The 25,057-nt window shown below is 43.5% G+C and overlaps 7 protein-coding genes across 11 annotated transcripts; 4 read left to right on the plus strand and 3 right to left on the minus strand.

Moving 5' to 3' along the window:
* The first annotated feature begins 1,323 nt into the window (after positions 1-1,323).
* Positions 1,324-2,761, plus strand: LOC108072188 (uncharacterized). The gene is made up of 2 exons (XM_017163245.2): positions 1,324-1,605; positions 1,662-2,761. Exons 1-2 carry the CDS (start codon positions 1,403-1,405, stop codon positions 2,689-2,691), a joined length of 1,233 nt encoding a protein of 410 aa, XP_017018734.1. The 5' UTR covers positions 1,324-1,402; the 3' UTR covers positions 2,692-2,761.
* On the minus strand, positions 2,715-5,654 carry TM4SF (Transmembrane 4 superfamily). Of its 3 annotated transcripts, none has more exons than XM_017163247.3 (6): positions 5,559-5,654; positions 5,047-5,493; positions 4,051-4,239; positions 3,774-3,959; positions 3,226-3,426; positions 2,715-3,163 (listed from the first exon to the last, which is right to left on the minus strand). In XM_017163247.3, the coding sequence occupies exons 2-6, from the start codon at positions 5,116-5,118 to the stop codon at positions 2,945-2,947; spliced, it is 867 nt and encodes a 288-aa protein (XP_017018736.1). In that variant the 5' UTR covers positions 5,119-5,493; positions 5,559-5,654; the 3' UTR covers positions 2,715-2,944. The 3 variants fall into 3 exon arrangements, with proteins under 3 accessions (XP_017018736.1, XP_070140140.1, XP_017018735.1); XM_070284039.1 differs by having other exon boundaries at positions 5,047-5,473; positions 5,559-5,576; XM_017163246.3 differs by lacking the exon at positions 5,559-5,654 and having other exon boundaries at positions 5,047-5,552.
* A 782-nt stretch (positions 5,655-6,436) lies between these two features.
* On the minus strand, positions 6,437-13,874 carry ken (ken and barbie). Of its 2 annotated transcripts, none has more exons than XM_017163243.3 (3): positions 12,966-13,874; positions 8,941-9,110; positions 6,437-8,863 (listed from the first exon to the last, which is right to left on the minus strand). In XM_017163243.3, the coding sequence occupies exons 1-3, from the start codon at positions 12,972-12,974 to the stop codon at positions 7,168-7,170; spliced, it is 1,875 nt and encodes a 624-aa protein (XP_017018732.1). In that variant the 5' UTR covers positions 12,975-13,874; the 3' UTR covers positions 6,437-7,167. The 2 variants fall into 2 exon arrangements, with proteins under 2 accessions (XP_017018732.1, XP_017018733.1); XM_017163244.3 differs by lacking the exon at positions 12,966-13,874 and adding an exon at positions 10,789-10,884.
* A 1,541-nt stretch (positions 13,875-15,415) lies between these two features.
* On the plus strand, positions 15,416-17,316 carry Mtpbeta (mitochondrial trifunctional protein beta subunit). The gene is made up of 3 exons (XM_017163177.3): positions 15,416-15,577; positions 15,835-15,994; positions 16,053-17,316. The coding sequence occupies exons 1-3, from the start codon at positions 15,514-15,516 to the stop codon at positions 17,236-17,238; spliced, it is 1,410 nt and encodes a 469-aa protein (XP_017018666.1). The 5' UTR covers positions 15,416-15,513; the 3' UTR covers positions 17,239-17,316.
* On the minus strand, positions 17,263-18,299 carry LOC108072140 (NADH dehydrogenase [ubiquinone] 1 alpha subcomplex assembly factor 3). The gene is made up of 3 exons (XM_017163180.2): positions 17,933-18,299; positions 17,552-17,750; positions 17,263-17,497 (listed from the first exon to the last, which is right to left on the minus strand). The coding sequence occupies exons 1-3, from the start codon at positions 18,181-18,183 to the stop codon at positions 17,357-17,359; spliced, it is 591 nt and encodes a 196-aa protein (XP_017018669.1). The 5' UTR covers positions 18,184-18,299; the 3' UTR covers positions 17,263-17,356.
* A 58-nt stretch (positions 18,300-18,357) lies between these two features.
* Positions 18,358-20,519, plus strand: Cpes (Ceramide phosphoethanolamine synthase). Its single transcript, XM_017163178.3, has 2 exons — positions 18,358-18,600; positions 19,055-20,519. Exon 2 carries the CDS (start codon positions 19,119-19,121, stop codon positions 20,250-20,252), a length of 1,134 nt encoding a protein of 377 aa, XP_017018667.1. The 5' UTR covers positions 18,358-18,600; positions 19,055-19,118; the 3' UTR covers positions 20,253-20,519.
* Positions 20,520-21,217: 698 nt separating this feature from the next.
* On the plus strand, positions 21,218-24,827 carry TBPH (TAR DNA-binding protein-43 homolog). 2 transcript variants are annotated; one of them, XM_017163224.3, is made up of 7 exons: positions 21,218-21,581; positions 22,418-22,684; positions 22,739-23,049; positions 23,109-23,313; positions 23,378-24,015; positions 24,076-24,234; positions 24,296-24,827. In XM_017163224.3, exons 2-7 carry the CDS (start codon positions 22,444-22,446, stop codon positions 24,365-24,367), a joined length of 1,626 nt encoding a protein of 541 aa, XP_017018713.1. In that variant the 5' UTR covers positions 21,218-21,581; positions 22,418-22,443; the 3' UTR covers positions 24,368-24,827. The 2 variants fall into 2 exon arrangements, with proteins under 2 accessions (XP_017018713.1, XP_017018714.1); XM_017163225.2 differs by having other exon boundaries at positions 21,223-21,315.
* Positions 24,828-25,057: the final 230 nt, after the last annotated feature.

Here is a 25,057-nt window from a genome sequence, read left to right on the forward strand (position 1 = left end):
GTCGGTAAAGTCGACGTAAGTACCGGATTTCACGCCACTCAAGTGGGAATTGTTCGCAATTTAGCGGGGGGGAGAAATTGAAATTGAAAGATAAAAGAGCATGTCCTCCCATCCTCCCTCCTTAATTGGACTAATGGAATTGCAATGGCTCTGGTGGTATTACTTGTAAAAATTAATCAATTTTTATCAACAGGATGACACTGGATAAATCCTTAGCTATACTACTTATAATACCAAACAATTACGCATGAGGAATTGTTAACTTAAATTCTTCTGTGAGGATCCTAGGAGCCATTTTCTGATGTAGCGTCTTAGGTTTAAAGGTAATAGTCACCAAATGCTTATAGTCAACCTAATCATATTTCTCTTTACAATTAATCAAAAACTCTTTTGAACTTTATTTGTTTTTTCTAGAGGATTATAGACTTAAAGACCTTAAGATAACATTCTTTTCAAGCCCCACTCTTAGGAACTATAGGAGTTACAGTTCCGATTATATTAGGTCTTGAATATACAAATAAATACAAACAGTTTAAAAATATATATTAATAATTAAGCCACTAATCTTTCATAAGATTATCTTGCTTAACACAGAAATATAAAGATACAAGTAACTTTATAGCTTATTTTCAAAATTATTAGCGGTAGATATGGGATTTCTTCATGAACAAAATGGAAAATGTAAATATTTTCTATATTTTTCGTTTTTCTAAGTAGCTGACACACAAAATGTGTCATTTCCCGTTGTTTCATCCTGCAGCTATGCAAAGGTAAAGGACCAAGATACCCTTAATGCCATCTGCGATTTGGCGCTACTTTTTGAAAAATTAATCAATGTTATATTTATTTATTTGATTAACGGCAGTTACATTTAAATTTTTTATAGCATATGTCTAAGTTTCTTTATCTTTATTTAAAAAAAAAAAAATATATATATATAAAATCCTAATAATTCTGGTTTTCTTAAGGGACATAAGCTGGTTAAAAGCCTTTAAGCCAGTGTCAAAAATTATATGGATTGCAGTTCACCATTAAAATCTTAATTAACTAATAATAAAATATAGAGAAAAATATATATAAGGGCTTACATAAAAAAATGCCAAAAACTGCCATCCGTTTTTTTTAATTTTAAAATTGTATTCAGATTTTTGAATTCTATAAAAACAAACATAAAAGCTTTTCGAATTCTTAAAAATACTCTCACTTAATATAAATTTAATTTTTAGGAAGCATTGAATTTACCTATCGATTCTCAGTGTGAACACTCTGCCTTCTGCGGGATGCGCTGCGATATATATATCGATAACTCAGCTGGGTGCTCTTACATATCGCAAGAAGAAGAGGAAAAAAATAGAAAATCAAGTTATAACATTTCATGAATTAAAACAAACACCAGCTGGCCATGTTGCGATCGAGGATTTCCTGCGCATTCCCGCCCAGAAGATGGATGTCCTATTTTTCCCCGGAATTCACCAAGTTGGCGAGCGAAGGGCCGGCAAAGTTCGCGGCCACCAGCAGTCATGCGGTAACGAATATAGACCTGGACCTGTTCGTCAATCCGGATAATCGACCAATGGATCTGGTGGATCGCCTGCAAAAACTAAGGTAATTATCCTAATTTTCCCTGGGACCCAAACTAATAGAGCTATGTATCTTTGCAGGAAACAAAAGGAGGCCAGTCTGGTTCCCCTCCTGCCGAGTGTTCTGGTCAAGCAACTACTGGACTCAACGAATCCCAACGAGGCAATATCCGTGCTGCGTAATCCCACCCAGTACGGCCTGTTTCTTGACCATTTCTCCGGCTGCTTCCTAATGGACGTCCTCCTGCACACGGGACACGCCGTGGAAGCCGCTCAGGTGGCCGCTCTTGTCGTGGAAAGGGGCTTATGCAACAACGAGCTGGTCGAGGCGCTGGCTCTCCAGTCGTTCCACGCCTTTGCCAAGGACTTCAAACCCTTTGAGTCATCCCAACCTCCGCAGCCTCCACCTAAAGCCTCTGATGTGGAAAAAGTCCGTGTCAAGTTCATTCGCAATTACCCTGAAGATGCCAGCGAAAGCACTGAGGAAAAGAAACTGGGACAAGCCATGATCCGATTGGCGGCAGCTGGCGAAAGTTCCCTTAAAGAGCTCAAGCAAAACATTGCCTTGATTGGCTATGTACTCACCGGACAAATATCTGAAGCCTCTAGTTATCTGGCCAAGAACAGCGCAGCACTGCATAAGGAAACCCTAACTATTGCCCAAAGTGTGGCTGAAAGCCTCAAACTGGAGGGTTCCGAAGAGTTGATCAAGTCCCTGCAAGAAGCAGCAGAGAAGTGCGCAAAATCCAACGCCATTCAAGAACTGTTAGAAGGCAGCGTCAGGCGGAGCTCCGAGAAGTTTGAGCCCAAGCTGCTGGCCGAATACGAAGAGAGCTACAAGGACTGGGCCAAAAAGTTCGACGATGCTGTGAAATATCAACTGGAGACCCAGAGTCTCGACCAGCGTAGGGAGAGCATCAAGAAGACGCTCAGCGAGCTGGAAACGAAGCGTCAGAATCTGTGGTACTTCGAAAACAAGGACGACATCGACATTCAGATCTACAAGAAGAAGGTGTACTATCCGAAGCGCTGGTTCGGCAAGAAAAAGAAGCCCAAGGCAGTGGACACCTTCTATGTGCCGCCCACCATCACGCACCACCAGAACGCCTGAGACCCCTGACAAAACAAGTTAGATCCAATTGTTTTTAAGCTTTAATTAAACTACTGGAGAGTTAATCCAAATTCAAATGTTGTTTCTTTTCTCGAACGTTAAATTGTTTAAAATTACCATAACGTAACATTGAGGGTCACAGTTATATTCATTCCATCTCTCAGTTTACAACATTTTTTTTTATAATTTTCTCATTTTTTCTTTGGAGTTTTCCATAAATTTTTTTTGCAATTTCTTAAAAGCTAATCGTCTGTCATTTGTGCATGGCCGGGGGCAGAGCAGTTTTTAAAACCCGCTGCCCTGGTGCTGATGGGGATAGATTAATGGGCGACGGCATGTCGTGCCTCTTATCCTGTATGGTTAGTGGCAAGAACTGCTGCTGCTTCTTTTTCCGGTTCATATTAATGGGATGGGTGTTGTCGTTCTTGCCGAACAGAATGGTCAGGTGGACAGTACAGAAGATTCCCAGGCTCTGTGTTGGGCGAGAGAGTGGATTTAGCAACAGGTAATCGCAGGTGCTTAGAGCAATCTCACCTGGATAATGGCTATAATGGCAGCTCCAAACGCAGTGATCAGTAGGCGGCTCTTTATCTGCTCCGATACGACGGCCAGGCAACCGCGCTTGTAGTGCGTATCACAGGCCGACTCGTAGGCGTGCTCCGGACGGGAGCAGCAGGACCAGGGCAGCGAAAGTCGGCGGTAATCAAGAGGTCCGTCCACACCGCAGCATTGTAGCTTGAAGGGGTTTTAGAAAGGAGAGTAATATTATAAAGATTACGTCTGTCATTCTTGCTTCAAATCAAAGATAAGTAAACTAAATACCTTTTTGTAAGCTTTTTGTGATTTTTTTTACATAATTTTTAACTATAAAGTCTAAAGACATAACTTTGCTACTTTGGAGAAGTACCTAAGGTTTAGTTTAATTCAGGAAATTGAAAGAAAATACTTTAATTTCATAAAATAAATATAAAAAAACCATGTTCCAATCTATATAAAAACTACTACTCAAAGTTATGAATATATATTCCGATATCTCACTTATATTAAGTATTCTGAATGGCATTCAAGTCAGGTAAGCTCACCTGCGATTGCATCCGATTCCACAAGTGTAAATTATCGACCTTGGTGCGCGAAAACTTGTCCAAGAACTCGACAAAGGAGTCGTCGATGAAGATCTCTACGGATGTGGGAAGATTCTCGCGCATGGCTAAGGACCAACCGCAGATGATGAATTGAACACATATGCAGGCCACCAGCAGGGCTGCGAACTGGGAAAAACCAATCGTATATAAGTTGTCAATTGAGGAGGAAAGGACTTCACATCACTCCCAGTCCCAGTCCCAATTTCCATTCATTTACCATTCCCAGGAGGCAGCGCTTGCGCTGGTTCGTGGCCTGGCAGCCCATCCAGCAAAGGATGAAGGTGACGGGTCCCAGGCAAAGAAGGATCGCTGCCGGGGCCCACAGCTTGTTCTGCACGATGCCATAGTAGACCGAGTGGCCCCAGAGCAGGGATGTGCCCAGGAATATCTGTGCAGCTCCGGTCAGCTGAAAGAGGTGAAAAAGTTAATCACAGCTCGTGTTCGTTTTCGGGTGCGGGAGTCCTTGGCCGCTATCGCAGGCCCTCCCTGTTCGGTGTCCTTGGCGAGGCTTTAACTGCACTGTGTGTATTCGGGATGCTGCCACTATGTACACTACATACATCACAAACAGTACATGTACATACGTACATACATATGTACGTTTACTCCCTTTTGACGTCACGCGACGAAGCCTGATGTGCACGCATGTGTGTGTATGTGTATGTAGTGGGCTCAGTTGTACATGCTTAGGCGCAGCTTTTAAGTAGCTCAAGGTCACTCGAAGTCGGGACCCGCAGCAGAAGCAGAGCGTGAGCCAGCTTCGCGTTTACACAAAGCCGTACATAAAAGGATGCGCAATTCTACATGGGGGAAACATGTACATCATACGTACATATGTGCAGGCTTACATATCTATGTAAATATGAACATATGTATGTACGTATAAGTGCACTTGTGGGAAATGTATCAAGAAATTTGTATACATGACTCGATGTTGTACATCACTTGACAGATTGAATTGACATACTTTCAACGCATAATGTATAAACAAATTAAAGAAAATCAATGAATAGGAAGGATTTCTTTCATAAAGTGCATTCTTTAACAGGCCGAAAAATGCAAATTACTTGGCAACTCACACACACACATGCACGCATACATGTCGCAATGGCGACGCTGCCTTTACGAATTTACCTTATGTAATTTGACAAGTAATTATGCCCTCGTTGGGCGATTGCATACCAATGCAAAGTGGAAATGTGTGCCAACTTACCGCCAGGAGAAACACATAACTGTAAACCAAATATTTAAAACATTTAATTTTCTTTGGCAGAGCCATGGTCATCCGTTATCCGTTGACCGTTATCCGCTATCCGTTACTGCTATCCGTGGACCGTTGTTCTGCTTTTATCCGCCTATCCCACTTCTTAACGTTGCAATCACTGAACTCCAATTAGCAAGTCTTCGTGCATATGTTGCAGTGTATATATGTGGGGGGGGGTTGTGTATGTGTGTGCGTTATGTTGTGGCCTTTATTGTGATTTTTCCGAGTCGAGCTTGGCTGGAGTTTTTCTCGAGTTCTCAGTTCGCAGTGTTTATCACATCACTAAATGCCTCGTCGCTCCTGGATGCTGCTGCTGCTTGCCCACTTGGCCGACATAGTCGCGAAATAGCGCTCCCGGAACCCGTTCCGATCCAACCTATCAGATGCAATTTTTAACTAAAAATAACAGTTAACGTTAACTCCCAGCGACTCGCAAATCGTCCGCAGTCGAAAATACGCACTCGACGGTCTGACCAAATAGCTCCTTGTTTTGTTATACTTCAAACGACCAGCAGTGCGAATATTATCTATAACCCGCCTTCAGTCGCCATCGAAAGCAATCTCAGGCAATCGCGCCACCGATGACAGCGCCACAAAGGCGCCAAACTTCGTTACTATTTAAAAGCGTGCTTGAAAACTCAGCTTTCAGCTTAAGCTTAACGCAGTTTCATTTCCCTTAAGATTAATTTTTTTTGCAACTCTTTTGTTGCTCAAACGTAATTGATCTTAAAATACATATACTTCAATTTAAAGACAAATATAAAGGCATTACAACAAAATTACGACACTGAAGCAAGGAGTTGTTGGAATAAAAGGTTTAATATTTAAATTATTATTTCTTTACAAATTATAGAAATTATTAAAAAGTTAGATCATGTAACGTGTTCTTATTTTCCGTGTTAAATTTGTTTACTTTGTATTAACCATCTACGTCTTTAAAAATAAGTTTTTAAAGAGCAAATAAATTAGGATTATACTTCAACTGTTTACTAACAAAAAGAGAACTTTAATATTTATCTATCGACATTATCGGTCTTAGATTTTCGGAATATTTTAAGCTTTTGTTTGCAGGTATTTTAATACTTTTTATACCCACCCACCAGTGGGCCTGCCAATTTGGTCTGAAAAATCCAAAGCTTTTTCTTTTGCAACTTTGGTAAAATACCAAAAATGTAACGAATTTTCCGAGCTCGAAACAAAAGCTTAAAAAATAGGGAAAGTACGCCATTTAACGGGCTTGAATTTAAACATAACTTAAAAAACATGAACTTACCATCTTTTAGTATAAACTTGTACACAAAACACAACAACATCGGTTTAACATAAAGTATATATTTCTACAAAATTGCTTGAAAAAGTATATATAAACAAAACGGAAATGCTTTTCTGATTTTATTACGAGCTTTGCGAAGTTATACTGTACAAGTTGACACACTTTTATGTTGTTCTTGATCCTAATAGAGGAGGGAATAACTCGTGGAAAATCTTAACGTGAAGGAGAGTAAGTAAAGTATACAAAATAAATCAAATATTTTTAGGTGTAGGCGGCAATGGATGAAGAGTTCATGCTGAACGACGGGTTGTTGTTGGGTGGTTGGAAATACAATAGAAATTACAATACCATGCGTATAAAAATAAGCTTAAAACTTAAGTGCTCTCCACTGCGGTTGGACCAGCCGTTAAAAGGGAGGAGGGTTCGTAGTGGTAGTGGGTGCATCTAGTGGGTCTTGGGTTTTGATTGAATGTCCAAAAATAAACTTAAATGAGACAGAGCAACGCTATTGGCCTCCCTCCGATGCAGGTGCGGATGTGGGAGCTCTCCAGGACGCTGGCTGCGGTGAAAGATGTGTGCGTATGATCGAGCAGAGGCGCGTGAATGTGTGTGTTTGCGTAAACTTACGATTTAAATGTACATTTTACATATTTATACAATAAACAATTAAATCTGTTACTCGTTACCGTACAATCGTATATTGTATATATTTAAAAATTCAGGTCTCTTTGCAGTAGTCCGTCCGGCGGATCGGACAGATCTCGGGCAGATCATCGGTTGGTGGTTGCTGTGCCGCTTTATTCGCGCAGATTCTTCGTCAGCAGCAGGTTGTTGTGGTGGCCAGACAGGTGACGAACCAGCTCCTGGACCGACTCGAAGCACATGGAGCAGAAGCAGCAGCTGTAGCGATTCTCAGTGTCCGCCCCGTTGGTGGTGGTGATGACATTCCGATGCACCGAACACAGATGCTTTAGCAGGTGGGCCTTCTGCTTGAACATGGCCACGCAGAGGCGGCAGGCGAACGGCTTCTCGCCGGTGTGGACGCGCAGATGGGTCTTGAGGTTCCAGGACATGCCGAACTGTTTGCCGCAATACTCGCATCGATACTCACGCACCGAGGACGCGTGCGTATTGCTGCCGGCCAGGTTCGATCCTGATCCCGAGCCCGAAGCGGACCCGCTGCGCCCCTCCGGATGGTCCAGATTCAGGCTGATGTGCGACAGACTAGAGAGTCGCGACTGCAGATTGGGCATTGCGGACATGGCGGCACTTTGATTGGACTGCCATTGGTACACGAACTGGGGACCCAAATGCATCGGTATCTCGGGACTCTGGGCACGATTTCGCTGCGCCTCCAGCAATTGCTTCCTATCCGGCGTTAGAGTGTCCCCGTTGAGCGCTCCATCCTCCAAGTGCGACAGCATATTCTTTTCCGATCCAAAGCCGGAATGGGGCGATGACGTCGACTTGACCAGGCGGAGTTCCTCCAACAAGTTGTGCTGGTACGAGGTGAATGGCTGGTTGTCGCTCTGCGTATTGTGGAATCCGGGTCGACGCTTTCTATGGGGAGTGACCACATAGTTCTCCGGCGAGCTGTTGATATCGGAGCCATCCGACAGCGGCTTCATCACGTCCTTGTGCGAGTCAAAGAATAGGCCCTTACGCTTTGTGCTTTCGCTCGCGCTCACCGCCAGGTCGATGCCGCTGTGGTCTGATCCGGATCCGAGAGCTCGGCTGGCCGAATTCTCGCTCTTCGTCCGCAGGTCGAGGGAAAGGTTGACGGGATTTATAGCTGCTGAGCTGTTGTTGTTGTTATTATTATTGTTATTATTGTTGTTGTTGTGGTGGTTGTGGTGGTGATGATGGTGATGATGTGGGTGGTGGTTGCTGCTGCTGCTGATGTTGCTGTTGCTGCCGCTGGTACCGCTGGGTGGGGCATTCGAGAGATTTACGATTTCGTCCATGTCTTTGTCGCTCTTATTATCCTTGTGGGTCGTGCAGTCGTCATCCTCATCCTCCTCCTCCTTGTGATGGATGCTACTATCGCCGCCACCGCCACCACCTCCACCGTCGCCACAACCACCACTCCGCTCGCACTCGGGTGCACTCTCGCAATTGTCGCCGGAATGGAAGGCTGCCGAAAAGTCGGCGGCATTGCGCGACTCATCCACGCTGTCCACCTCGTACTTGAGCGTCTGATCCTGCGCCTCCAGATTCTGGGTGGGCGCAAACTGTTGCTTTCGCCTGTCCGATCGCTCACGCAAACTGCCGCCGCATTTGCTGCTTAGATAGGCGGAATCGGTGGTCTTCCAGCTGTCCGACTTGATCTGCAGCAGCAGCAGCAGATCGTGCAGGTAGTTTACATCGCGCGAGGTGATGCACGTCTGGCCGGAGTACAGGAAATCCAGCAGAAATTTAAAGTAGGTGGCATTAACGTCCGGAAAGTATACGGTGGTGGAGCAGTCGCTGAGGTGCGTGTCCTGCAGCAAGTTCCTGTTCGGATGCATAATGATTATTTCAGAGCTCCCCATCATGTGTGTATGTCTGGTTAAAGCAAAAAGGAAACTCACCTTATCAGCGGACTGGCGGCCGCCAGGACCAGTTTATGGGCATGGAGCTTCACTTTGTTCTCGCAGACGATGGTCAGGTCCGCCGGGTGCTCCCCTCTGAAGGCTGCTCCGATTTCCTTGAGTATGCACTCGCCATGCTTGCTGTATTGCAACATCAACATTCTTTGAAACTGCAAGAGGAAAACGAGGCAAAAATATGCCAGCGGAGACGTTAAATTTCTGCAGTTTCTTTTCACTCGAGATCAAAAGTATCAAATTGTTCATGTCCCACATAGAACCACTAACACCCGATTATGATGAACCACAGTTTGAACTCCCTGTAGAGATCTATGTGTTTTGTAGTTTATATTAAAGTAGTACTATGGAAAGCCTTGATTCTAATATGCAAGATAAAGTATACTGATATAATTAATTGAGAATAGAAATCATCCGTAAGGTATTCTTAAAAAACCGATCTGTTTTCGACATAATGTCACTTTATGTTAAAATCATACAAAGATATAAACTAAGGACAAGCACAAGGCTTGAATATGCCCCTAGGATAATATGTTAAAATCCAATTTGAATCTCCATTTATTACAAATATGTATTTTTAGATACTTATTAACAGGAATAGACCATTACCTTTTACCCTGAAATATAGTTTTAAACGTAATTTGATCGCATTTTAAACAAACAACTAATTTATAAAGCACAAACTTTTACTTGTATAACTCCGACTTTCTATAAAAAGAAATGATTAGAATACCTTTATTTAATGACATAAGAATATAACCGCTTTAAACTTTACAACTAATTTCATTTTGATGTCATAATCCGATTTTGAACTTGGAAAAACTGCGACGGATGAGATAAATTCGATAGAAGTTCGAAAGTTTAATTACGACGAAATTTCCAAGCGACTTGCGGAAGTTTGAGTTATAGAAGTTGAACTGTGACTTTTGCGTATTTATTTTTATGGCACTGCAGTAAAAGTAGAGTCAGCGAAATAGAAAGTTTCGGAATGGGAAATGTCTGCATCTGTCTCTGTAGCCTGGCTCTCTGGCTTTGGTATTACACAATCCGCCTTTCACCGAAAGTGTCTCTTCTGCGCCCCGCCGCCGCCCTCCTCACTCTCTCTTACGCTGCCACTCTCTTCCAGCGATTGTGTCATAAACGCACACACGGACGGCACCTACACGGCAGCTTTGTATTAGAAAAAGGATCGTGGAAATGGGACTTGGAAAGTGCTTTCCATAACGGTTTTGTGCGACAATACTGAAATTTGAGCGGCGTGTGTGTGCGCTGGCATTAACAAACTCAAACACACACAAGGCAATAGTAAAATGTTTACTAATCAGGTTTTTAGGTTTTTCTGTACTTGGTGTTTTTGTAATACTGCAACCCACAATCGTCATATATGTAAGCGATCGTGTGTGTGTACGCTTTGTTGGAAAAGATGAAAGCTTCACTTCATAGAGCACAGTTGCCAAAGAAACGCTCGGCTATGTTGTTGCTGCTGCCTCAAAAAAGCTTTCCCGCCGTTGTATTCATTTTTTGTTGTATTTCGAGTTTGGCGCTGCGATGCGATGAAATTGTTACACTGAAATTCGCTGGCCTGTGCGATTGTATCGGTGTGTAAGGCCTGTGTGTGTGCGAGTAGTGCAGCGCTACTGAAGGGGGCCACCATTATTGTATTGTGCAAGAGCATGGCTTGTAAGCTCTTTGGTGCGCGCACTTGTGTGTGTGAGTGCCAGTCTGCATGGCCCCACAGAAAACATGAAAAGCGAAGCTAAAGTTCAGCAGCAGCAGCAGATCTCGAAAAAAAAAATAATAAATAAATAAAAAACTTCAGAAAGATAGTCTTGCTTTTTGTTACGCTCCGCTGCGTCTCCCTCGGCGTCAGCCCCCTCGCCTTGCTCCTTCGCGTGGAGACGAAACGTTCACTTTCAATAAAACTTGAATGACTGGCTTGGCGGAGAGCAAGAGAATGGAAGTGGGAAATGGGAATGGGAATTTGTGTTATTTCTGTTGTTGTTGCTTTTGGTTTTTTCATGGGAAGCGAAAGCTGAAAAGAGCATGGATCATTCGCGGGAGTGAGAGGAAAAATGGAGAGGGGGAGGGATCCCAGTCTGGTGTGCTCATTCTAACGCTAGATAAATTCCAGCTAACGGTATTGCCAGAGCGAAATGGATACTTGATTATCACCATTCACTTTCTACGGCAATTCTTTGCAAGATTTCGCAATCATTGCCAAAGGTGAAAGTTCGCCATGCTAAAACTGGCAGTAATAACCCCTTGAATCATTGGACAAAAACTTTAATTGAGCATATGAAGAAGAAGACGACGAAGAAGAAGGGATATTATATCTCCTCGATCTCGTCTCGCACGCTGTGTTTGCATTTCAACATTTCTCCTCTGTTCGCGATACCCGCTCACTCACACACACAGTCGCAAACTTGAAATGAGAATGAAAGGGACAAGGCGGAGGCGATCGAGGGAAGAAGAGCGAGACAAAACAAAACGCGCTAACTCACAATGCGCGCATAAAAATCACCTTTCACAAAAAGCTTTTCTCTCTATGTTTGTGTATGTACATACATATATATGTTTTTCGGACAAGAGGAGGGGATATGGAGGATCGGCAGCAACAACAGAAAAAGCTAAACAAAACGAAACACTGCCATACATACAAATGTACTACATATGTATGTATGTACATACATACAGACAGAGAACGCAATCGTCGAGTATGTCAGTACGTTTCCACACTTTCCGATTTTTGTCGTCGTCATCGTTCCGATGTAATGTGAATGTAAATGTAGTTTTACAATTACTCTTTCCCCGACTTTGTATGGCCGTGTGATAGTGTGCAGATTGCGTGAGTGTTTACGAATATAAAGCACATGTGTCGAAGAGAACGGGAACCGACGGATCGGTTCGAAGGCCTCAAAAGAGAAAGCCACTGGTTTTGAAAGTATTATAAGCTCGTAAAAGGTAAAAAGTTAAAAAGGGAGCGACCAAACTCGTTTTCAGTCCCTCTCTTTCGCTCTCACACCGCCTTCGCCGTCTCCCTCGCGCTCTTTCCCCTTTCACGAAAGCTCTCTTGCAAAGAAGCACGGAAAATGGCAAAGAGTCGCAGCAAAGAGCCGCCGTCGTCGTTGCCTTCGCCGTACTTGCTGTAAATGCTACACTCGTAAAAGTGACCCAAATTTGAATTACATAACTTTATAAGCGCGATAAAGGCTGCGAAAGATACAGAAAGGCGTTTGAGAATGCAGTTGAAGAGTTTGTCCCTGTCCCCCTTTAGAATGTCCGTATGTTTGGCGTTAGTTTAGTTTTTGGTGAAATCAAAGCTCTCCCGCTATGTACGTTTGTAAGCGATTGCAGGCTACAAACAACAACTACGGCGACATACTAACAGCATATTTTGTAACATCTGCGCGATCGCCCTGTAACCGCATGTCTGTCTGTCTGTCTATATGTATGTTTGTGTATGTATGTGTTGTTGCGTTGTGCTTTTTCACCTTCACTCTTATTGGAAAGCAGTTAAGTTAGTTGGTGTGTGCGTGCGTGCGTGAGTTAATGTATGTCTTCAAATTTCATGACATGCATACGATCGCACTCACACAGAGAGACAAAAGCACGCGATGAAGGTCACTAAGCCTTTCTTGGCTTTACTTTTCGAAGTTTCGTAGTATTAGTTGTTGTTGTTGCTGTTGTTACTGCTAATGATGTTCATGACGACGAAGATTGGATCGCCACGAACCGAAGCTCGCAGCCAGACTTAAATACGATCCAATACGAAACGAAGCGAGCTTGGAATGTTTTCAGTTTTCTGTTTTCTCTACCACTATTAAGTTAGTTTCTGACCTTGGCTGCTTTGTGTGCTTAGGTGCACAAAGAGACAACACACAGCACACGTACAACAACTAAAAAAGATACCTAAAACAACATCACATCTTTTTATCTGCATGTTTCGCGTCTCGCTCGCTCGCTCGCTGGCTAGGCGATGTTGCAATGCAAATGATGAAAACCCAACTCACCTCTTTCATTAAGTTTGTTTTCAGCAGTTGGTTAATCCCAAGACGAAGTTAAGATTCCAGCTTTCGTTCCTCTTTTCACACAACCTGCCGATTTTTCACGTTCTTTAGGTTTCTTTTAGTTCCTGACGTTGCGCTCTCACCCACACCTTTCATCGATCATTTTTTGCACACTTTTTGTTTCGTTTGCTTTTGGGGGATGTACACATTCAGTTTAAGGAAGGGTAATATTCCTCGGTTAATTCTTGATCATTTTTGCAGGGCATCAATTAAGCGGAATTTGAATTTATCTTTTTTTTACTTTTGGTTTTTCCTGCTTGCACTGTTACTTTTGCTGCTGCGCTTCCTCTTCTGCTGCGACGCAACGAAAGAAACCAACTACTACCACAGAGACAGCCAAGTCCACAGCAGTACCACTACCAATACCAATGCACGCGATCACACACACTCACAAAAGTTCACTACAACAACATTAACTTTAACTAGGTTGAAGTTTTGTTTTTTTGTTTTTGTTTTATTGCGAAATAAAAAACTTGATTGGTAAAACTTTTTCTGGCGCGAGCGCGGCTGCGAGAGTGGGAGATCCGATCTTGCCTCTCTTTCGCGTTGCTTTTGCTTTTTCTGCTTCCACTTTCAGTTTGCTTTGCGCGCGCGCAAGTCTCCGCAAGCTAAAATTTCCCGATTTTTGGTTTTGAAACACAAACGAATCAAACGGTACGGATGTCAATTTTTTTCTGAGCAAAACAGCTGGATTACCCGAAATAAACAGCTAAAAAAGCTCAATTCCAAGGGGAAAAAGCTAAGAAGTAAGCAGATTTTAAAAAATAATCTTTTTTTAAGTATAAAATATTAAATCGGTCGGGACAGACGCAGTTTTGTTTTAAATCAACGCGCAGGCACAGACGTCTCCGATCGCTACCCAAACTGAACTGAATAACGAACTGAGAGATACGAACGAACGAACTACGAACTGAATACGAACGAATACGAACACGAAGATGAATGCCTCTTTCCATGATACAATTATACAAGGTAGTCGCGTCGGAAAAATAAGCCCTAGTTCGGCTTATCCAAATGTGCCTAAAACCCGAACGTTTGGGACTACCTTGTATAATTGTATCATGCCTCTTTCTTTCTTACAACTTTTGTAACTCACCACAGAGACTGCGATCGGCACTGCTGCTATGCCGCCCAATTCAAAGTGAATTTTATCTGACATTTAGTTTTTAATCGAAAAGCTTTTGTTACTAAATTTAAAAAGATAAGTAAGTTTTTCTAGACACTCTAAATGTAAATATCTATTTCTTAAATACTTCACCTATTCCTCTTTTGACGGCTTCTTTAAACTTATTTTTAATATAGTAAGTTACTAACTATGTTAGCCTTTATTTATTATTATAATTTGTATTAATATATTTAAAAATCCAAAGGCTTTAGCGTTAGGAAAGTAAATACCAATGTACATGGATATGTATAATTTTTCTCAAATACAAGAAATGTTATTAAATTTATATATAGTTCATATAAAAATGTATATATAAAAGTAAAAAAAAAACAGGAAATAGGATGTATGTATGTATTTAATGGCTCTCATGGCTCTTTCTTTGCCAGAAAGATTTCACCAAGGACCTTGATCCAATAAGTTGCCTTCCCGTTCATCCTTTCATTATCTACTTCCATTGTATGGTCTTAACGATCGCTCATTTGAAATGCACACGCCGCCTGCATTTGCATCCTACCCTTTTTCTATTACTTCCTTCATTACAAGCACTTTCGTCCTTGAATCTAATTTCTTTCAGTGGGCCATAAATGCACCCACACACAAAGGAATTTGCATGCGTATCTAAAAGAAGCCTTCGAAACACATGGAAATTTTGTTTAGTCTTATATTATAAATAGTCAAAATAGAAAATATGTTGTAATAAGTACTATTTTAATTTAATTTAACTTAATTTTTTGGAAGAAAATCTATTTTATTTTTGTATTAACTGTGCCTTCAATCATTTGCATATTTGTATCCTTTGCCCGTTGCAGCATGCAGTTGCAAAGCAGTTCAAGGACACTGTTAATGGGTTTCTTTTATGGGAAAGGGTATAAAAACAATTCGTAGGTGACGAATGGACAGTCATCGTAAACAGGACATTTAATAGGATAATCGAAACCCAGCGAGATGGTCAAGGTCTTTGGTGAAATCTATCCTTATCAATAACAACAAAAAAGTATTGATTTTCTGTTTGCATAGATGAATGGCCAACTCTCTCTCAGTTCCTTGAACATTTGTTGCGTTCTTATGGTAGTATTTTAAGGAATATACAAAAAAAAAAGGTCTATAAGGAATCCCAAAAATATGATATATGAAAATAAAAAAAATATATGTGAAAAAGGGTATCCAATCTTCGAAAGCTTTTCCAAATTGAAGAATATCGCCTGCCAACTTGCGATTGCCGCGACTTATCGATAGCCAGTGCCAACCGCGAACAGCTGAACACAACGCAACGAAAAGCGAACCGACGCGACAAGTCCGAAAAGAAAAGAAAATATCTCTTGCAAAATGAGCCTGCAAAACGTGTGCCGCAAGGGAAATGCGTTCCACCTGTTGAACGTCTCCAGGAAGCGTGAGTTTTTGCCACCCAATATTGCCCACTATAATTTCCAAACTATTTGGACTTTGCCTTTGATAATTCATAACGATGTGCGGCATATTGAAGAGGAAAGGGACAAAGTCCAAACTCGAAAGTGGCAGTGACGTCTGCGATAATAAAAGATTTCGGACCAGGGAACCAATAAAATATTAAAATAAAATCATTACAAAAAAACATTTTTTTCACGGTTTAGTTAAACTAAATATTTCAAAATCATTATTTTTACCCAGTTCAATGCCGGGCTTTATCGGCGGCCGTGGCTGCTCCACAGCCCAAGCAAAAGAACAGTCAAAACATCGTACTGGTGGACGGAGTCCGGACGCCTTTCCTGACCTCCGGCACTGCGTACTCCAAGCTGATGCCCCACGAACTGGCCAGACACTCGCTCCTGTAAGTAATATCTAATTTTCCAAAGGTTATTTTTTACGAATTCCACGGTGATCAACAGGTCCCTGTTGCAAAAGAATCGTCTGGACAAGGAGCTGATCGACTACATCGTCTATGGCAGCGTTATCCAAGAGGTCAAGACCTCAAACATTGCCCGCGAGGCAGCACTGGCCGCTGGCTTCAGCAACAAGACACCCGCCCACACTGTCACCATGGCCTGCATCAGCTCCAATGCGGCCATAACCACCGGCATGGGCCTGATTGCCACCAACACCTACGATGTGATCGTGGCCGGAGGTGTGGAGTTCATGTCCGACGTGCCCATCCGCCACTCCCGCAAGATGCGTTCTCTTATGCTGAAGGCCAACAAGGCCAAGACCCTCGGCCAGCGCCTGTCGCTGCTGTCCACCTTCAGGCCGGGCTTCCTGGCTCCCGAACTCCCCGCCGTGGCCGAGTTCTCCTCGGGTGAGACTATGGGTCATTCGGCGGATCGCTTGGCATCCGCCTTCAATGTTTCCCGCAGCGAACAGGACGAGTACGCCCTGCGGTCCCACACGCTGGCGAAGGAGGCCCAGGAGAAGGGTTACTTCACCGATTTGGTGCCGTTTAAGGTTTCCGGCGTGGACAAGATAGTGGACAAGGACAACGGCATTCGTGTGTCCAGTCCCGAGAGCTTGGCCAAGCTGCGACCGGCGTTCGTTAAGCCATATGGAACCGTGACAGCGGCTAATGCCTCTTTCCTCACGGACGGCGCATCCGCGTGCCTGATTATGACCGAGGAGAAGGCCAAGCAGCTTGGACTGAAGCCCAAGGCATTTTTGCGCGACTTTCTGTACGTGTCGCAGGATCCGGTCGACCAGCTGCTGCTGGGACCCGCCTACGGCATTCCCAAGCTGCTGAAGAAGTCGGGACTCACCCTGAAGGACATCGACTCGTGGGAGATCCACGAAGCATTCGCCGGCCAGATTGTGGCCAATCTGAAGGCCCTGGACTCAGACTGGTTCTGCAAAACCTACTTGGGTCTGAACGAAAAGGTCGGCACTCCCGATCTGTCCAAGTGGAACAACTGGGGAGGCTCCCTGTCCATCGGCCATCCCTTCGCCGCCACCGGTGTCCGTCTGTGCATGCACACGGCCAACCGCCTGGTGCGCGAGGACGGCAAGCTGGGTGTGGTGGCCGCCTGTGCTGCTGGCGGCCAGGGCGTGGCGATGCTTATTGAGCGCTATCCGGGCGCCACTGCCGACTGAAATCGAAATAAGATCGACCGTAGCTTTTATACTCTTATGAATATGCGTTATTATGAATAAAGAAATCTGAATTTACAATTCGTTTTAATTCCTAACAAGACACAACTGGAAGCCAACTCTAATCCGTCTCGTACAGCTCCTTCTGCTTTAGCTTCGCCTGGAGAATATCGTTTTCGTTGTAGGTGAGATGCAGCGGAGGTATCAAAGCGCACGCCACCATCCGGTTTTCGGCATTCAGGAAGTTGAAGGTGGCGCAGGCCTGCAAGAGTGGTTGATATTAACAAAGAAACTAGCAGATAACAGAGCTACATACTTGCTCCGTGCGCAAGACCTCTACGTTTATCTTGTACTTCTTCATGAACTCTATGATCCGTTTGGAGAGCGCCGGTGGCGGAGCTTGGTCGCCGATGCCAATGATGAGAACATCAATTTTCGGTTCTAGGGTGGGAAACAGGCTGAGACTATCCTCGGTGATGTCCTCGAAGCTGTTGACGTTCCACGAGAGAACCGATCTGGAAGGAAGGTACATTGTTTAATTCGAACGAAGAATGTTTTCAATTAAAATAAGCATCCTCCGACCTTGAACATAGGCAGCCTTGATATTGAATTTGAAAATCTTTCGAAAATGTCAGAGGGTACACCACATGCAATTGTTTACATAAGCCGGCCACTGCTCTGGGCCATCGCCACTCACCTGGGAAAGACGCTAATGGGCCCAATGAGGACCATGTCGTTGTTCAACCTAAATCCGTATTGGCTGTAGCCGGTGATCATGAGTCCCAGATCCGTTTCCGTGTTGAATATGGACACTTTTGTCTTTCCATCATGGTCGTAGGCCTTGCTGAACGGCTGGCAGAAGGGAGTTCTCGGTGCGAGCACAGACCGGCTGGGCATCAGGAGACTGCGACTCCGCTGGGCGGCGACCCGCAGGCTTCGCGCAAGCATATTGGTCTTGTATATGTAATTAATATTATAGTTTATAACAATTCAAAAAACAAATAATGAAAAGTTTATCAACGGTGCGGGATAAGAGTGACCAGGTTTTCCCCACCTGGCCCAAAAGAGTTATCGATACCAACTGTCGATAGTTGCACATTTCACAGGTATCCCGCGAACGGCCACACTCGGCTATTAATTTATGAAATTTAATTTACGAACAAATTAACATTAAATTTTTACATTTTTCTTGTGTGTGTGTGACTGTATATTAATAAGAAATATTTATCTATTGTGCTGTTGTTGACTACGTATAAGTGCTACAGTGTCTCCTACAAGTTGCGAGAGCCAATTGAAAAACAAACGCTGAGGCCGAGAGAATGTTTTGATACAGTGTTTATTCGTGTGCAATGATTCAGCAAGGCGGTGAGTTGACCTCATAAAGTCCAATTGCCCTCCGATATTGGCGATATCTCGGTGCAATTGGTTATTTAGGGCTAATTGTATTGCTTGCAGCGCCCAGCATATGCTCGCTATCGCATGTACACACACGCACAGGTATATCTTGGCGTGCGCTTGTGTGTGATTGATTGGTGCGTGCACACACGCACCCACACATACACCCGCAAGCGCGAAGCCCGTTAATCGTCATTGGCAGTTAAAAGGTTACTAATAGCAAGTTTAATTCTTAGTGCCTTGCTAAAAGCTTTCGTAAATACCTGCAGATAGTACGAAATGTAGGGGGTGGCCTGATTGTGTGTATGTACGTATTGTACATACATGCATACATACATATGTGGGGCTGTTTAGTCATCTGTGGGGACATGGACGAGACGAGCTCTTCTGATATGCTTACTCTGATTTTCTTTCGTCATTGCAGTCGCTCCCTGAAATCGCCGACTCGATAGGAATTTAGCTTTGGAACACTACCTCAAAGTATCACCATGATCGGGCCCAGTTCGCAGATCAGCAAGATACTGCTCACGCTGCTGTTTTTGCTGATCATATTCTACGTCTTTATGGACGTGGAGCTCTACCTGCGGATCCACAACTATGCCATCGAACGGAACTACCACACCAATGTCTCCACCAACATAGCCGCCGTGCAGTCCACCTCGGAGTCCGGCAGCGGCAGTAGCAGCAGTACGAAACTCCCCACCGCAGAGAAGCAGCCGTCCTACGAGGATCACACCTGGATTTCCTGTGATATAAACCCACTGTGTCATGTCACGGTCAAGGCCATCCTGCTGGATCACACAAACCACTACCTCTTCGCCCCGCTGGCCACCATCTTCGACAACGTCATTGGCTTCTCGCGCTCCACCTTCATCACGCCCAACATGATATCGTTTTTCCACGTGGGCGTGGCCTGTCTGGCGGGCAAACTGGTTGCCTCAGATAGTCTGGGCTACCGGCGACTGGGCGTGCTGCTCTTCCAGATACGCACCTTCCTGGACGACCTGGACGGGCATGTAGCGCGCGTGCGCAAGCACATTCGCGGCGAACGCTCGGAGATCGGAACGTCCGGCTACTATGTGGATGGACTGTGCGACGGACTAGGATGCATTGCCCTGCTGCTGGGCATTTTCTTCTACCTGAAGAATAATCCACCGCGCCGGGGCTACTCCATCATCCCTATGAGCGACTCCAAAGCGGTGCCGGAGCCAACGATGATACCCAAGATGAAGGCCACCACACGCAAGGTGGCCAAGAACGTGATCAGCTTCACGGGGCAGCTACTGCTCAGTTCGACGGCGTGGAATCGTTACATTGCCGTCTACCAGAACATGCTGGAGCGCGAGGATGTGAGCAGCAGTCAGTCGAATTGCCAGGACTACATCTTTAAGTCCACCTGGTTCTTCTGTGTGGCCTGGACGTGGCGGATTGTCAACGTTCACGCTCTGCTCCATTGCGTCCTGCTAAGCATCTTCTGCGACAAACTGTGGGACTTTCTGCGCGCTATCCGGTACAGCGGTTACATAATCTTGTTAGTTGCTATCTGTTTAACTGAAATGCACATTTTGGAGGCCCAAAACTACATTTTCAACTCAACGGCGTGCAGTAACATTTCACTGTGATTTTATTAATATTACGAGAAAAATACAATAATATTTGTGTAGTGCAAATCAACGATGCCTTTTTTATTGTGTATAATATTTGTATCATAATTGTTAGACTGCTCACATTCAAGTCGGCACCGCCAATCACTAATAATATTTCGAAACCAACTAATGCATTTTGTCATTCAAAAGCGGTCTGCTTAGAGCAAGTCAAACTCCTTCAGCTGTAAATAATAAATGTTATTGATTAATAAACTGTATTGTCTTGTTTTTGGGAACTTGAGATATTTTCTGTTTACATTATTAAAGGCATTTTCTGGAATAATAATTAGGAAGTCCGTAATATGTACTCTTGCATGGTATTATGATTTTAGTCAAAAGTCAGAAAGGCAATGAAGGAATCATTTCCGACCCTACAAACCATATATATTCTTGATCAGCATTAACAGCCTAGTCGATCTAGACTTGTTTGACAGAAAAAAAAAATTTAACTCAATTTTTCAAAATTTTATAGGGGGTTACATCATTAAAATTTGCAAAATTGGCTAAAAATTTGAATTTCTTAAAAATAAAAATTCAGTATGCAGATTAATAACCCTTAAAAAAACCAGCACAGAAAAGCTTTCCGAATCAAAATAAATACATTTTTGACCGAGCTTTAAATGATTTTTAAACTGCAAGGGTATATAAACTTCGGCTTAGCTTTCTTGTTTTAAGGTTGCTATAATCCATATCAAAATAATATAAAGTAGCAGTTTTATTAGATTTTCCGGGGAAAACCTTAAATTTCCCAAATTTCCCAGGAGGTTGTGCACCTGCCAGATGAAAGAATTATAACCAACGACTTTCCCTTAACCAATATGGCAACACCAAAAAATATTAGGGTGCTTCGAGGGAAGACTCTGACAATCGATGTTTCAAAAATATCGATGTCTTTAATCGATAATAACATATTGAAAATATATTTACTTTTATGCCGTCACTATCATCCGAATACATACAGGAAAAAATCTAAACTGAAATCAGAGCAAAGGGAAAATATGGTGTTCTTTTCTAAAGAAAATTTGTTGAAATCTCAATTGTAAATATTTTTACTTGTATTTATTACGCACGAATTGAAAGTGGATGTGCATACAGCGTGTGTTGTGACGAAGATACGAGCGAGAAGCGTGAAAAGAAAAGTGTTACCTGGTTCTGCCTGTGTGTGAATCGAGACGTGTGAGAGAGCGTGCGAGCTTAATGCCAAATACTTGCCATAAAACATAACGTGTGTGAGAAGCGCCTTAAGAAATCAGATATTCAAGAGGCACTGCGTCTGTAGAGCAGCGTCTGAACCCCCTAAATAGTGTAAGAATTGTTGTGTAACCACCTTTTAGGACAGCCGAACTGGGGCTTACGTCCCCCGTGTTTCTGTAGTGTGTGTGTGTGTCTGCACAGTGTATGTGCAATACACACAGATTTCAGGACGAGACCAAGTCTTTAGTTTTGGGGAAGGGGGGAAAAAGGGTTTTAAGGATGTGGTTATATTATATTCCATTAGAAGTATAAATATTAGATTCACATTTCATACAACTAATAGGAGTGCAGCAGCTAGCTATTTATAACAGACTTAAAATACAGAAAACAACAAGAAAGAGAATATATTGAAAAACAGCAAAGTTATAATTTTTTTCTACAAATTTTCCTATTTTTCCTATGTCAGCTATATGATAAAGTCGTTCGATCCGGCCCGTTCCGTCATATATAGTAATAAGAAGACTATCTGCAATGTTTCATTCAGATAGCTTCAAAACTGTGGGTCTAATTTGCGTAGAAATAGTAGATCGATTCGGATGTTGATGATGATCAAGAATATTTCTTTCTAAATCCTAATATATTTTCTTGTTTTACTCAAAGTTCTATGATTGCAGGCCGTAGGGAGCAGGAATACTTAACATTTTTATTACTATCCTTTGACGGTTTCTGTACTTGACTTACGATTTATGCGTGTATTTACATTTTGTGTTGGATTTTTTAAATGCATCTGATAAAAAAAAAGAAAGTATGAACTGAGTGAGTGATGTTCATGTATGTAGGCCAGAATATGTGGGATGTTTCAGTTGATTGAATGATATGATGGATCATGTCTAGAGCGCAGTGTGATACGTTTTCCGAGCAATTCTATAACTTCCTGCCATTTTTAGAGCCGCCGTTGGGAAGGGTCGCGATAATGGATTTCGTTCAAGTTTCGGAGGAGGAGGGTGATGAGCCCATCGAACTGCCGGCTGAGGAGGATGGCACCCTTCTGCTCTCTACGCTTCAGGCCCAGTTCCCTGGTTCTTGCGGTCTCAAGTACCGCAACATGGACACAAAAGCTGTGCGGGGAGTTCGCTCCAACGAGGGCAGACTCTTCCCGCCCAGCGTAGACTCCGGCTGGGGTGAATATCTATATTTCTGCGTGTTTCCAAAGGGTGAGTTCTGGTTTAAGCACAGCTAAGTATGGTATTTATCGTGATATTTTCCAGAAAACAAACGCAAGAGTGACGATAACTTGGAGAACTCAACGGCAAAGACAAAACGCATCGAAACCCGTCTGCGTTGCACTGATCTTATCGTGCTAGGTCTCCCCTGGAAGACAACCGAGGAGAGCCTGCGGGAATACTTTGAGAGCTATGGCGAGGTGCTGATGGCTCAGATCAAAAAGGACGGCAAATCCGGTCAGTCCAAAGGCTTCGGATTCGTGCGCTTTGGGTCTTACGATGCCCAGATGCGCGTCCTGTCTAATCGGCATCTAATCGATGGCCGTTGGTGCGAGGTCAAGGTGCCCAACTCCAAGGTGAGACGTATAACATTACAATCTGTTTTTCGATCAAGCTAACCATGTTCGTGTTCCAGGGAATGGGCCATCAGGTGCCATGCAAAGTGTTCGTTGGCCGCTGCACAGAGGACATAAATTCCGATGACTTGCGGGAGTATTTCTCCAAATTCGGCGAGGTTACGGACGTCTTCATACCCCGTCCCTTCCGAGCCTTTAGTTTTGTCACATTTCTCGATCCCGACGTGGCGCAGTCTCTGTGCGGCGAAGATCACATAATCAAAGGTAAGAGAGGGGTTGCCTTGGCAAGATAAGATCCCATTAATCAACGTCTTTGTGTATCCCTTAGGCGTTTCGGTTCATGTGTCGAATGCTGCCCCAAAGGCCGAGCAGAATAGAAACCAGCAGGGCCAGAGCTACAATTACAACTCGGCCAACGGCTTCGGCATGCCCGCTTACCATCCGCAGGGCGGCAGCCACATGAATCCAGGCCGAAACGGACACCACAGAGGTAATAACCAACACAGTGCACACGGAGGTGGTGACAACTCGATCGTCGCCAATAGCCACGGCAGTCACGTTGGCAGTGCCGGTTATGGCATGGGCGGCAATAATTATGGTGGAAATTCGGGCGGGGGCTATCATAACAATGGCAGCAATCACTCTAGTGGCGGGAACGTGAACCGCCAGGACGGTAGCACCACCTATAATAGGCAGGCGAATTTTCACGGAATGAACCAGCCGCACAACGGCAACGTGGGCGGCAACGGAGGCTGGATGAATCGCGGCCACCTCGACATGCCCAATCTGCAGGCGCTGGGCATTAATTCGCAGGGATCCAGCTCCTCGAACCAGGGCCAAAACATGAACAACCCGTCGATGCTTAATTTAAACTCATTGCCGATCAACCCAGCGCTGGTTGCTGCTGCCCTCAATCAGTGGAGCCTTGTCGGCAATCAGCTACAGAATCAAAACCAGGACCAGCAGGCAAGCCTCACCACCACTTATCAATGTTTCAAACAAAAAACTCTTTCAGTTACTTTGCAGGGCGGCAATTTTTTATCGTGGATGGCCCAAAACGGTGGCCACAACGCCAATAACAACAACAGCAACTTTGGCGGCCGTAAGGGATCAAATAATCCGAATAACCCCGGAGCCGGGGGCATTAACAAAGCCGACAACTCGGGCTGCAATGACCCGCAACAGGTTAGTAGTTATATTTTTTATATTTCTTATCCGAGTTAATTAACTTATTCTGATGTTGCAGAATGGAAATTCAGGCTGGTCGAATCAGAGCAGCGGCTCGCAAAACTCTGTGGAAAAGTCAAACTTTCTTTAAAGCTGCGATACCAGTGCGATTTGGTACCAACTTATTACGATGTAACGAGTGTGTTTAAGAATCTATACCACTTTGATTTAACCAAAATCCTTCTGTAGCTTACTTAAATAATTATGTACGCTCTACACTTGAACAAAATGGCTAATTGTAGGTATTTAATAATATGTACTTGAAATTTTTGATATGTTGTAAGTTCGAGAATGGCGGCGTTAACACTTTAAACCAATATTACACATATATATCGGTGGAGCCCAGTTAATTATAATCAAAAATGCATGTAAAGTGGTCAAAAGGTTTGAGTACAAAGTGTACTATTACTTTTGATTGCCACTGTACCTGGCTTATGAAGAAGAAATAACTGAAGGTGCGCTGGAAACCGAAAGGGCCATGATTGGTTAACAAAAATTGTACAATTTATAGATCCCGCTGGGAAATAAAATATGCGCCAAAGCTCAATTTATCGACTTGTTTTTATTATTTTTATGTGGGATCTGCAACAATTTTCCTACGAATTATATTAATTATATTATTATTTTATAATTTGTATTAAAAACACTTGTAATTGTTACGATCCCTGGTCTGTTGGGTGCCCCTACTCGTTGCTTTGACAGCTTAAAGTGTACTCGTTGGAAATATAATCATATAAACAAAATAAAAATGGATAATCCATAGAATCCTTTTTTATTTTAT

The sequence above is a fragment of the Drosophila kikkawai genome, chromosome 2R (genome assembly GCF_030179895.1).
Source record: "Drosophila kikkawai strain 14028-0561.14 chromosome 2R, DkikHiC1v2, whole genome shotgun sequence".
Lineage (NCBI taxonomy): Eukaryota > Metazoa > Arthropoda > Insecta > Diptera > Drosophilidae > Drosophila > Drosophila kikkawai.

Coding starts and splice junctions, on each gene's coding strand:
- LOC108072188 (XM_017163245.2), top strand. CDS start 1,403: ATGTTGCGATCGAGGATTTCCTGCGCATTCCCGCCCAGAAGATGGATG. Junction 1,606..1,661: donor GATCGCCTGCAAAAACTAAG/GTAATTATCCTA, acceptor GTATCTTTGCAG/GAAACAAAAGGAGGCCAGTC.
- TM4SF (XM_017163247.3), bottom strand. CDS start 5,118: ATGACCATGGCTCTGCCAAAGAAAATTAAATGTTTTAAATATTTGGTT. Junction 3,427..3,773: donor GGAATCGGATGCAATCGCAG/GTGAGCTTACCT, acceptor AACCCCTTCAAG/CTACAATGCTGCGGTGTGGA. Junction 3,164..3,225: donor CCATTATAGCCATTATCCAG/GTGAGATTGCTC, acceptor CGCCCAACACAG/AGCCTGGGAATCTTCTGTAC.
- ken (XM_017163243.3), bottom strand. Junction 8,864..8,940: donor GCCGCCAGTCCGCTGATAAG/GTGAGTTTCCTT, acceptor GCATCCGAACAG/GAACTTGCTGCAGGACACGC.
- Mtpbeta (XM_017163177.3), top strand. CDS start 15,514: ATGAGCCTGCAAAACGTGTGCCGCAAGGGAAATGCGTTCCACCTGTTG. Junction 15,578..15,834: donor GTTGAACGTCTCCAGGAAGC/GTGAGTTTTTGC, acceptor ATTTTTACCCAG/TTCAATGCCGGGCTTTATCG. Junction 15,995..16,052: donor CTGGCCAGACACTCGCTCCT/GTAAGTAATATC, acceptor GGTGATCAACAG/GTCCCTGTTGCAAAAGAATC.
- LOC108072140 (XM_017163180.2), bottom strand. CDS start 18,183: ATGCTTGCGCGAAGCCTGCGGGTCGCCGCCCAGCGGAGTCGCAGTCTC. Junction 17,751..17,932: donor CCCATTAGCGTCTTTCCCAG/GTGAGTGGCGAT, acceptor CCTTCCTTCCAG/ATCGGTTCTCTCGTGGAACG. Junction 17,498..17,551: donor AGGTCTTGCGCACGGAGCAA/GTATGTAGCTCT, acceptor CCACTCTTGCAG/GCCTGCGCCACCTTCAACTT.
- Cpes (XM_017163178.3), top strand. CDS start 19,119: ATGATCGGGCCCAGTTCGCAGATCAGCAAGATACTGCTCACGCTGCTG.
- TBPH (XM_017163224.3), top strand. CDS start 22,444: ATGGATTTCGTTCAAGTTTCGGAGGAGGAGGGTGATGAGCCCATCGAA. Junction 23,050..23,108: donor TCAAGGTGCCCAACTCCAAG/GTGAGACGTATA, acceptor TTCGTGTTCCAG/GGAATGGGCCATCAGGTGCC. Junction 24,235..24,295: donor GCTGCAATGACCCGCAACAG/GTTAGTAGTTAT, acceptor CTGATGTTGCAG/AATGGAAATTCAGGCTGGTC.